Below are 12,936 nucleotides of genomic sequence, written 5' to 3'. Positions count from 1 at the left end.
CGCTTCAGAAGAACTACCCTGAACGGCCGACGTAAAAACACTATACGCCGGTCGTTAAGGGGTTAAAAAAAACAAAAAACATGTGCATGTGGTAGCTGAATCCCAAAATTTCTGCCTTGTGCACAGATTTGAGTGTTAGGGTATGTGCACACGATGAGAGGCTTTTACGTCTGAAATGACAGACTGTTTTCAGGAGAAAACAGCTGCCTCGTTTCAGACGTAAATGCTCCTCCTCGCATTTTGCGAGGCTTCTCTGACAGCCGTAAATTTTGAGCTGTGCTTCATTGAGTTCAATGAAGAACGGCTCAAATTACGTCTGAAAGAAGTGTCCTGCACTTCTTTTGACGAGACTGTATTTTTACGCGTCGTCGTTTGACAGCTGTCAAACTCCGACGCGTAAATGACAGGTTGTCTGCACAGTACGTCGGCAAACCCATTCAAATGAATGGGCAGATGTTTGCCGACGTATTGTAGCCCTATTTTCAGACGTAAAACGAGGCATAATACGCCTCGTTTACGTCTGAAAATAGGTCGTGTGAACCCAGCCTTATAGGTACTATGCTGCTGCTATACAAGTAGCGGTTCCTCCAGATTCTTTATGTAGACAAACAATGGGGTGGGTTTACACGCAACAGTTTTTGAGGATTTCCAACAAATTTTGATAACATCTACCAATAATTTACTGAATGTAAATGACCTGAAGCAATGATAGCTGTTGCCATTGTAATAGAAATCAATCAGACATGTTAGAAATGTGCGTAGTCAGAAAGGCCTATTGTGTGGGTATTGAAGAATCATTACATTGTAAAATCATACTGAATATACATGATACCCTGAATGCAAGTCAGACCAACACATAATCATACACTGTAATCCCATGGTTCTGTTCACACTGCTGCCATATTTTTCCAAGACACATTGTTTTATTGTTTTTATTTACTCCCATTGACTTATGATGGGTCTGTCAGCTACTTTTTTTTACTGAATCCAAAAAACGCAGCATGATACACTATTCTGACCTTCAAAAAGCAATAGAAACCTGACAGAAAAGAACTAAATGCCCTTTTACATCGGCCGATAAGCGGCCGGTGCAGCGAGCGCCAATTTACGAGAGATCGTTGATCGGCGCTCGCTTGATACCGTCACACGAAGCTATGGATGAGGACGAGTGGTCGTTACTCCGATCGCTCGTCTCCATCCATTATCATCATGTCGGCAGCACGACTCCGTTTATACAGCACGATAATATTTAACTTTTTTAAAACGATACGACCAGATAATCAAGCGTTTGCTCGCTCATCCGCTGATTGTTCCCCTGTTTACACAGGGCAATTATCGTCAACAAGCGCTATATTAACGCTCGTCTGCACGATATTTGCCCAGTGTAAAACCCCCTTAACGCTAGTGTGAACATAACCTTAGTTTAATTTTGCTACTCACTTGGGTGCCAAGCACATGGGGAGCGATACGAAGTAGCCATTGCTGACAGAGAAGAAGATCATGAAGATGATAAACCAGGCATCATTGTGGAAGTAGGTGGAGAGATAGGTGCGGTCAGGAATGTTACACAACATAAAGAGAGGAACGAATATAAGGCGGCTTGCTGCGATTAACGGTAGGTATTTACAATCAGGACCAGGCTAGGAAAAGAGAAGATACAATTAGACAAGTACACACAGTAACATAGTTTACCAGCAACTACGTAGTACATTACTGCTCATGTACAAGTTTGCAGCTGATATTTGCATGGATACAGTAAAAAAATATTGATTTATTAAAGGCTTTTTTTTTTTTTTTATGTGATTGGCCTTCCATCATGTTGCAAAATTAACACAGGGTAAAGGAGAAAGAGACAAATGTGATTGGATCAGTTCTTACTCTTATTTTTCCAACCACTGGTCTGATAAACTAAAGCTAGCCATACAGCCATATTAAATACAGATTTATTAAATTCTGTGCGATTAACCAAAAACGGGTGCAGCCTGTCTGTCCTGACAGAAGGAATTCAAAATGCCTGATCTTTGTTCCCATGCTAGATAAAACACTCCTAGCAGTGCCTTAACCTTGGTTTATGAGGGTAGATTTCTGCCCAGAACGATCGTCGATAAAACAAGTCAATCGATGTTCGTTTAAAGGTCCTTTTACACGAGCCAATGCAAACAGTATGGGGGCGAACGATCAAGTACTCATACAGTTTGCATATTGTCGGCAGCACATCCTCTATTCACATGGGGAGATGTCCTGCCAATGACGATTATTTTTAAGCCGACTAACTAGTGTTTGCTTGTTTGTCGGCTGATTGCGGCCATAAAAAAAAAAACCCAGTACTCTGGCTGTTAGTGGTACAGACCCCAAGAGTTCACCAAATGTCATATATAGTGTCAAGAGGGTGAATATATTTTAGTTAAAACTTTACTTTTTGCAACTATCCTATTGAAAGTTGAGACCAAACAAGGCGTAGTCAAACAATACACACAAAGATATGCAAGAAACTGTGGGGGCAAGGACTACATATAGCCCCACTGTGCTAAAAGGCGATTAGTATACACTTTTGCAGCAGTTACAAATTACTGTATAGTGTATAATACACGACACATCAGTCAACTGTATGAAAAAAAACTATCTTACCAGTTCTGAATGTGTCAAGCACCATGGATGAAGGGTCACTTAGATGTCCTGCCTGTGGAGGCAGGAGGGACATCACTATTCCCCGTTATGCCTTGTTTATGGGCTATCCTCTAACTCCTGTCATTGGTAGGAAAAAAAGAACCTCATCACCCTAAAAAAGCCCTGAGCATCTAGCCCTAACTTTTGTCCCTCCCGAAGCATTTCCTCTAGGTGTTCCCAGTCTCCTCTTCTAACCGATGGCTGCACCTGCTCTACACCTATAAATTTGACACATTCAAGGTCCCCCGTAATGGAAACTGGTGATGTGTCTTGCCAGCAGGGTGTCATTGACTTTTGGGACGTCTAGAACACGCTCACCGATCCTTCTATGAAATTCTTGGATAGTTTTACCTATGTACTCTGAACTGCAAATGCAGGTGGCATTATAGATCACACCTCGGCAACGGCAATTAAGTGGAAGATCTCAAATTCTTTACTGGGGACACTGCTGGTAAACGTCTTTCCTGTCTGTAGGTATTTACAGGCAATGCTTCTCTCTATCCATGTCCCCTCTCACAAGGGGCTGAAAGTGGCTTATGCACCAGTCGGTCCTTCAAGCTCCTTCCTCTCCTGTACGTTACTCGTGGAGAAGACCCCATTACATCTGTGATATCAGGGTCCATTTTCAATATATACCAGTTACGTGACAGAATTTCTTTCACTGGGCCTGTGGCTATATCAAAAGTCCCTATGAGTCCAACAAACGTAACAGTTTCTTCAGGTGTCTTATGGGGCCACAACAGTTGCGTGTGTTCGATACGCAGGGTGTGTTGGTACTCCTTTCTAAGCACATAATCCGGGTACCCTCGTTCAAGAAAGCGTGCTCTAAAGGTCGCTCTCCTGATTAATAAATTCCCGCTCCCCAGAGCAGTCTCTCCTCAGCCTGAGGTACTGACCATGGGGGATTCCCCTCTTAAGGTGGAAGGGGTGACTGCTCTCCCACCTCAATAGAGAGTTTGTTGAGGTGGGCATAATTATGTCCGTGTCCAATTTCCCATCGATGTTTTTGGCGATGCTAACATCCAAGGCCGGATTCACACGAGCGTGTTTGGTCCGCGTGATACGGTCCGTATGTCGGTTGCATTTCCCGGACCGAACACACTGCAGAGAGACGGGCTCCTAGCATCATAGTTCTCTATGACGCTAGGTGTCACTGCCTCGCTGCGGGAAAACTGTCCCGTACTGTAATCATGTTTTCAGTATGGGACAGTAGTTCCGTGGAGAGGCAGGGACACCTAGCGTCATAGATAACTATGATGCTAGGAGCTCGGCTCCCTGCAGTGTGTTCGGTCCGGGAAATGCGGCCGACGTATGGACCGAACACGCTTGTGTGAATCCGGCCTAAGAAGGGGAGGAAGTTCCACTGGATTTCATAGGTAAAGTTGAGACCAATTGTGTTATCATGGAGTTGGTCAACAAAGGACACAAATGTATCCTTCATACCGGTCCAGATGACAAAGATGTAATCTATATACTGTGCCCACAGTCCAATATTCCTAATGCCCACCACTTGCTTTTCACCAAATACGTAGGTTTTTCCACTTTGCCTACAAAATCCAGTCGAATCTCCATTTCTTAGACGTTAGCATCTCCAAAAAAAATCAATGGGGAATTGGACACTGACATCTACCGTAAGCCCACCTCAACGAACTTGCTATTGAGGTGGGAGAGCAGTCTCCCCTTCCCCCTTAAGAGGGAATCCCCTGTGGTCAGTACCTCAGGCTGAGGATAAACTGCTGACGCAAAAAACTGTGATGCAAAAGTATATACTAATCGTCTTTTAGTACAGTGGGGCTATATGTAGTCCTTACCCCCACTGTTTCTTGAATTAACTTTGTGTGTATGGTTTGACCACACCTTGCTTGGTCTTTACGTATTGCAACTATACTATTAAAAGTAAAGTTTTAACTAAACTACATTCACCATCTTGACACTATATATGATTGCGCCATGCTTACACTGGAAATGATCTGGTATTAGTCGGGCTGGGCGATATTGCAAAAAAATTCAATCTACATTTTTAACCCTATGGCCGATTTTCGATTTTCTTATTTTTCGGAGTAATTAAAGGAACAGTGTCATCACAAATAATTTTTTTATATGTTAAAGATGTTAGTGCCTTAATATAAACGTTTATTTTCATTTGTGTGTTTGTGTTTTACTGTTTCTTATTTTTACACTTTTTTCTTCCCTATGGGGGCTGCCATTTTTTGTTCCATTTCTGTGTGTGTCGATTAACGACACACACAGACATGGAATACGGCAGCCACAGTCCCATAGGGACTGTGAACGGCTCCCGTCCCATTGACTGCCGTGTACGGCGTCTGTGTGGGAACTGCGCATGCGCCGCTCCCACACAGTCCTATTCGAAATTGGCGCCGTCCGGCGCCATTTTCCTGTGGACCGGAAGTCGCGGCCGGACAGTAATATTACTACTTCCGGTCGCGGCTTCCGGACTTGTGCACATGGAACAGCGGCAGCAAAGGGAGCGGACGGGCCGGAGGGAGCCGCGGCGGCAGGAGCAGGTAAGAGATTTCAATGTATGTTAGTGTTTGTGTGTGTTTACTACTGTATGTAAACCTACTACACTGTGGGTTACCTCAAAAAATGGCGACACACAGTGTAGGAGGTAAAACTTTTCAAACCCCTCGTTTATCCCGGCACTAGCCAGGATAAAGGAGGGGGGGATGCTGAGAGCTCACTAGAGCGAGGGCTTTTAACCCAACGTTGCAATGCTGCAATTTTGGGAACAGCTCCATCTAGTGACCAAAAATGGGTAGTATTATAAATTAGAAATAATTTATAATATTTCCTGGACTCGTGCAAAAAAATAAAAAAAATTTGAACAATGTTTAATCACCCACACACTAAATGTTTAATTTTTTTAAAAAAAACATGTTTTTCTGGCAACACATTCCCTTTAAGGAATTACTGTGCATGTATTTCTCTTATTTAAAAAAATACCAAGACACAATTCTTTCATATATGAGGAATTGCAGGCACAGCTATTCCATAATATACAATGATTATCAGGATTGTCCCTTAGCTGCTATGTGTGATCACGCTCAGTTACAAAAGGAACAATCCTCATAATCTATATATATTATAGAATAGCTGTGCCTGCAATTTCCTTATATAAAAAAATTGGGTCTTTGTATTTTTCTTAATAAAAGGAAATGCATCCACAGTAATTCCTTAATTACTCCTACTACTAAAGAGGGTAAAAAAAAATAAAAAAGTATCTACTATTTGTATATGAGAGTCTATCTCCTCTCTGTATATCCGACAGGAGAGACTGTCTAATGTAAATAGAGGAGAGAAAAACACTATATACGAGAGTCTCTCCCCTCACTGTATATAAGACAGGAGAGCGACTGTCCAAAGCCTCTCAGTCTCCAGGGTCTTGTTCTTCACCTGGCTGCAGTGTCTCCTCCTCCCTGGGTCTCTTTCTTTCCCCTTGAGCCCCAGCAGGATCCATTGTGTCTCCTCGGATTTCTTATCCTCTCGTATTCCCCTCAGTACCTGGGGGCAGGGGCAGGCATCAACAGTTGTGTTGCGTGGTGAGGCGGCCCGGCAGGTGTACAGAGGAGGGTGAAGATGTTGGGGAAACCGGACGTTAAATAGGTCGGGGCTCAGGGGGATGGGAGTCTGGAAATCCTTCTGGTCCTGGACTCGCTGCTGCTCTAGCGGCTTCTTCCACCAGCGCCACTCCTGCCATAATGAGAAGCCGCTGCTGTGGGGTCTGGCTGATATTGATTTAAATCAGAATCGTGCTTCAATGAAAGGGCGAATTAATCAAAATTAATTTGATTAATCGCCTAGCCCTAGGCATTCGTGTTCTTACAAACGTTTGTTTGAACGATTGTTTTAACTCAGAGCAGTAGTGCTTCTGACCAACAACTGCTCAGCAATAACTTATTAGATACAAACTTGAACCAGTTAATAAATTCACCCTAGGTGGTCTCTTGATGTAGTAACAACGCACAGAGGTTTTTCCTGCATTATTTATCACAGTAAACACTTACCCACAAGGTTTTTGAAGTAATACTACGCCCAATCCAGTCCATAATATTGAAAATCAAGAAGCAGCATACAGGATTAAAGAATTTGCCTAAAATACACAACACAATGAGCATTACATGAAAATATCAAACCAGAATAAATTACATTTTAAATGGATTAGTGAGATTATGAGAGAAAAGAAATCTAACTTACTCCACCCTTCACTTTTGACATTGGTGATAACTTTTGCTGTGATTGCAGGAAATACGGATAATGTTACCCCAAAAGTGATAACAATAGTTAGAGCCATCACCCAGATCTGCAAAAGAAAAAAAAAAAAAAAGAAAATCATTAAAGAAAACCATTTCAAGTTTTTTGCATTCTTGATGATGCATTTTAGGGGATAGCATTTCCCAAAAGGGAGTTTATAGAAAACTGCATCACAGTACCGCACGAAAGAGTGTCAGTTTTGCAATTTTTGAAAACAAAGTTTTCTCCATTGAAGTCAATGGCATATGTCTGATGGCAGTCTTTTTTTTTTTTTTGCAGTATAAAATAACGTAGACTGCTGTTCAAGTATCTTGCGGTATTATTTTCTGCAATGCAAATCAACAGTAGACTTTTACAACCGTAAGCGATACGGTTGTGTATATACTTTTTTTTGCATACAATTGAACTTAGAAATCTATATGGACATAAGGGAGGATATAGAGGATAACTGATTAGACATATGAAACAGAAAGGGAGATATGATATGAGAATGGAGTAGCCTACTTGATATACAAATTAAAGAGGATTTGTTGGGAATTGAAAAAAAAAATTTAAGTTACTTATTTTTATTATATTTTTACGTTTTTTGCTGTATTTTTTTTTTCTTCTACAAAGTGGGAAGTATTACAAATTTAATAATTTGACATGTTGTCCTATGTTGGCCACCAGAGTGAGTGCTTCCCAGAATTACAGCAAGGTGAATAAGGCAAAGCAGCCTGAATTACAGCTGCCATAAATGTGTGAGGGAGACTCACCCCCCTCTCTATGTTTGGCTGCAAGCCAGGAAAAGGTGTCTTCAAATTGTTAAGCATTGTCCTGCCCCCTTTTTGGGAGTGATTTTAAAAATGGCAGTTGGCAGAGCTCTAGGACACACCAGTCAAGAGGGAAGACCCTGTGGTGAATGACTTTTCAGTTGACAGGTTCACACGGCTTGTATTTGACTCGTATTTTGGTGAATTTTACACGCCGAAAAACGCGTCAAACGCTTGATGAAGCTTCCCATTTACATCAATGGGAAAGCACGCCGTTAGTACATACAACACGATTTTTTACGCAAAAATGTGTTGCGGAAAAAAAGCAGCGTCTAGTCAATTCTTTGTCATGTAAAGCGTGCCAAATGTTCCCATAGTCAATGGGAGTAATGCTTACGCGCCAGCAAACGTGCAAAAAGCACGCACAAAACGTTTAAAAAGCCCCTTGAAAGACGCGACAAAAAAAACACTTCATTAAGCTTCCTATTTATATCAATGGGAAAGCGAGCCCTTAGTACAAAACAAGCTTTTTTTACGCAAGCGTTTTAACAAAAGCACGTTGTGGAAAAAAATAAGCGTCAGGTCAATTCTTTGGCACGTAAAACGTGTCAAATGTTCCCATAGTCAATGGGAGTCCTAATTACGCGCCAAAAACTTGCAAAAAGCACGCACAAAATGCGTAAAAAAAGAATGTATTTTAACCCCTTAACGACCGAGCCATTTTTCATTCCCCGCGTTCCAAGAGCCATAACTTTTTTATTTTTCCGTCAGTGGAGCGGTCTGAGGGCTTATTATTTGCGGGTGGAGTTGTAGTTTCTAATGGCTGAAATTGGAAAAAACTAAGGTTCCTACATTGCTTTTTTGGTTTTAGTTTTTACGGCTTTCACCGTGCGTTTAAAACGACGACTTAACTTTATTCCGCGGCTCAATGCGATTACGGTGATACCAAATTTATATACGTTTTTATATATATTATAACTTTTTTATTTTTCCGTCGATTGAGCGGTGTGAGGGCTTATTTTTTGCGGGACGAGATGTAGTTTTTATTGGTACCATTTTTTAGTACGTGCAACTTTTTGATCACTTTTTAAACTGATATTGGCAATTTAAATTTTTTGGTTTATACTGCGTTTACTGTGCAAGTTAAATAATAGTATATTGTAATAGTTCAGACTTTTACGGACGAAGCAATACCAATTTTGTTTATTTTTGACATTACTTTTGAGGAAAAGTGAGAAAAGGATTTTTTTTAAACTTTTAATATTGACATTTTTTTTCACTCGTAATAACTTTATTCAACTTTTTTTTTTTTTACAACATTTACTTGTCCCCCTAGGGGACGTGAACCAGCGTTAGATCGCTGGTACAATATACTGCAATACTAATGTATTGCAGTATATCGTCATTTTCACAGGCTTCTGTTAAACCGTGCCAGAGACACGGCTTAAAGAGGCTCTGTCACCAGATTATCAAATCCATACAATGCTTACCTGCACATGGTGATGCTGCTGTAAATTCAACTGTACGCCTGGAGCGGTGGTGTCTTCTCTCTTCCGACACCAAGGTTGAAGGACCTGTGGGTGACGTCACGCTGTATCTGCAGTGAAAGAAGCTGGCTGGGAGTGATGACGTCACCCACAGGTCCTTCAACCTTGGCGTCGGAAGAGAGAAGACACCACAGCTCCAGGCGTACAGTTGAATTTGCAGCAGCATCACCATGTGCAGGTAAGCATAGCAAACTCCCTAGAGATGAGCATATTAACCTTTTGGACGCCTTTCAGCCGATGTATCTTCTTTGTCTGACGACGTCACGCTGTGTGTCTTTAGCGAAAGAAGCTGGGTGGGAACGATGAGAAGTGTATGATGCCGATTTGTCAGCATCATACACTTCTATTCACAACACCCAGTTAGTAAAACAAGTAAACACGCCCAGTTGTTAAAAACACAATACACGCCCAGTTGGAAATACGAAAAAAAAAACACGCCCAGTTGTCCATTTAAAAGCTCAATTGCATAAATATAAAATTGCTCATAACTTGGCCAAAAATGATCGTTTAAAAAAACAGAGGCAGACCTGTCGGCCTCATTAGGCCCCCGGGCTGCCATGACAACCACAGGCGCCCCCCGATCGCGGTGTGGGGGCCCCGATGAGCTGTCGGAGGGGGGCACCCCGTTATCTCTAGAACGCTTCAGATGCTGCTGCCGCTATTGACCGCAGAATTTGTTAAACAGGAACAGCGTGATCGCTGTTCCCAGCCGTTAGTCTGGGCTGTCAGCTGTAAACACAGCTGACACCTGCAGGGTATGGAGGGCGCTCAGAACGTGAGCGCGCTCCATACTTCCCTATGACGCTTATCATGAACATGTACGTAATAATGCGTCAAGGGGTTAAAAGGCGCTTCAAAAGAAACGCTAGTGTATTTTATATTGCGGTGCAGGGAGAAGACAGAAGTCGCTGTAGGGGAGAAGAATTACATTTTTTATAATACTAACTTTATTTTTTTGTTTTGCAGGTTCTGATCGACCGTTTGGACTATGTTGTAGATACGCTGGACTACTTCGATGATCTACGTTTTTTAAAAAAAATAAAATGGTTAACGAGGGTTGTGTGGGGGAGTTTCTACTTATATAAAGAAATATTTTGTTAGGGTGTAATCACACAGTGCGATTTTGCCGTGTTTTCGCCACGCAGCCGAAAACCGCATCGAAAAAATCGTGCTAAAAACGCATGCGCTATTCGATGTGGTTTTCGGACGCGCGGGAAAACCGCACTGTGTGAATACACCCTTATGCCCTGATCACACTGAGTTTTTTTGCAGGCAGAAAAAAAATCTGCTTCAGAATTCCTTCAGGAATTTTGTAGCCGATTTTAAACTGCCTGCAACTCTTTCCCGCTGTTTTCACCTGCGGTCATTGAAGCTAATTCAAGAACCATGGGCAAAAACACCACGAAAATATGTCAATGGGAGGGCAGAGGCCGAAGCTGCAAGTAAGCCAACGCTGCTTTTTTTTCCCCAGTGAGCGATCAAAAGCCACCCGGGAAAAACTGCTTCTGCCTCCCATTAAAATCAACGTGTGGAGATATTGGGGGTTTTATGGCGCAAATTACTAATTCAAAATCAGCGCCAGCAAGCTTTGTGTGAACACGGAGTTATATCTCTGTATCTTAATACTTTATTACCACCTTAGTAATGGCAGTTGTCTGTTTGACGACGTCCATTACTAAGGCGGGGCTTAGTCTTCGCCAGTAAAGAGGGTAGCATTAACCCCCCATTATTACCCCTAAACCCACCGCTACCAGGGGTATCGGGAAGAGCTGGGTACGATCCATAACCCGACCATTTGTATTGATGGTCGGGTACTGGTGCGGCCGCAGGCTGGTATTATCAGTCTGGGAAGGGACAAAAACTGTGACCTTCCCACCCTGGTAATGCTAGGCTGCAGCTGTTTTATTGTATCTGGCTGGTTATGAGAAATATGCCGCTGCTTCTTCATTCCTTGCTCCTACTGTGAATCGCCATGTAGTTACACGGCAGTTCACAGAAGGAGCAAGGAACGACAGAGCAGCGATGCTCGCCGCTGAGCCTTCAAAACAGCTGATAAACGGATATAAAAGATCAGCGGCGCTCGTGTGCCGCTGATCCTTCATAGCCGCCAATCAGCTGTTTTGAAGGAACAGCGGCGAGCACAGCTGCTCCGTCGAGTGCCCCCACACACACACACACACACAAAACCCCCCCAAACATGCAACCACGCCACACACAGACCCCCCCCAGATACACAAACTCCCCTGAACGCATACACACACTAACACCTTACCTGCAGTGCGGCCGGTCTTCACCAAATAGGCACCAGCTTTCCCCCTACAAACCAGCTTCTATGCTGGGTCGCTCTGAACTGCGCATGCGCAGTACAGAGCTAGACGGCAGAAGTACAGGATATAACAAATGGCTCCTGTTCGTTATGTCCTATGCCCTGTAGATGCCATTTTTAATCTGTGTATGTGTCTTGGAGATTAAATAAAACATGGCAACCCCCAGTAGATTAAAAAAGTGTTAATAAAAAACAAAAAACATTTTATGTGAAAAAATAAAGTAAATATATTTTATTAAATAAAATCACAAATTAATAATAATAAAAAAATAATAATTAAATGACACCTTTCCTTTAAAGGACTCTTGAAGGTCAAAATCAACTCACTGAAATGATACTGTAATACCAAGGACTCACTGCATTTTTTAACTTTCCCCCTTCATCCCACTCCCACAATTGATTAAAGCGCAGCATTTTTCAATTTCCATTGTCCGTACCCCACTACACACTACTCCATTCTCATATCATATCCCCCTTTCTGTTTCATATGTCTGCTCTGTTTTGGTTTGCTAAACAAGTTGTTTTTATATCAAGTGGAGTTACAAAACCGGATTGACTTGCTGTGTTCTTGTGTGGCATACAGTGTGGGATATTGTGTGTGATATGTGAATTGAGTGCTTGCTAAAAGAAGTTTTCAAAACTGACACAATTTAAAACCCCTTTTTCCTTCTTAGGCTATGTTCACACGGGGTATTTTGCCGAGTTTTTTGACGCGAAAACCGCGTCGCAAAACTCGGCAGAAACGGCCCGAGAACGCCTCCCATTGATTTCAATGGGAGGCGTCGGCGTCTTTTTCCCGCGAGCAGTAAAACTGCCTCGCGGGAAAAAGAAGCGACATGCCCTATCTTCGGGCGCTTCCGCCTCGGACCTCCCATTGACTTCAATGGGAGGCAGGAGAAAGCGTATATCTCGCTGTTTTATGCCCGCGGCGCTCAATGGCCGCGGGCGAAAAACGGCGCGATAATTGCCACGAAAATCGGCGTGCAGGGAGAGGAATATCTGCCTCAAAGTTCCAAACGGAATTTTGAGGCAGATATTCCTCCCCCAAAATACTCCGTGTGAACATAGCCTTAGCTTCTGTCCTGCTGTGCAGCTGACTAGGGGGAGGGGTTGACTGCTCCCAGGTGGTATAAATTAGCCCTCAGGCCTCTGTAGAGCCTGCTCTTGTTTGGCTTGTTAAACAAGTGGTTTGTATATCAAGTGGAGTTACAAAACCGGAGATAAAAAGAGGAGTTAAAGCCCCTGAAGTGCTCTTCTTTAACTTTTACTTTAACAATTGTTCATAGTTTTTTTTTTTAACTGGGATAATGGATAGCACGATTGGAGGTTTACTTCAGTGAACAGTCTGCCATATGTATGCACGACTGGAGCC

The 12,936-nt window shown here is 42.6% G+C and overlaps 1 protein-coding gene across 6 annotated transcripts in view; it reads right to left on the bottom strand.

The window, feature by feature from the left end:
• The window catches only part of SLC29A2 (solute carrier family 29 member 2), a 110,817-nt gene that overhangs the window by 13,711 nt on the left and 84,170 nt on the right, over positions 1-12,936 (bottom strand). For all 6 annotated transcript variants that reach the window (XM_075837377.1, XM_075837373.1, XM_075837372.1 and 3 more), the window contains 3 exons: positions 6,883-6,988; positions 6,693-6,778; positions 1,441-1,640 (listed from right to left, as the gene is read on the bottom strand). In XM_075837377.1, coding sequence (XP_075693492.1) covers positions 1,441-1,640; positions 6,693-6,778; positions 6,883-6,988 — 392 coding nt within the window. The remainder of the gene's footprint in view (positions 1-1,440; positions 1,641-6,692; positions 6,779-6,882; positions 6,989-12,936) is intronic.

This window comes from Rhinoderma darwinii, chromosome 9, assembly GCF_050947455.1.
Source record: "Rhinoderma darwinii isolate aRhiDar2 chromosome 9, aRhiDar2.hap1, whole genome shotgun sequence".
NCBI lineage: Eukaryota > Metazoa > Chordata > Amphibia > Anura > Rhinodermatidae > Rhinoderma > Rhinoderma darwinii.
This window is presented reverse-complemented; position numbering and strand designations above follow the sequence as displayed.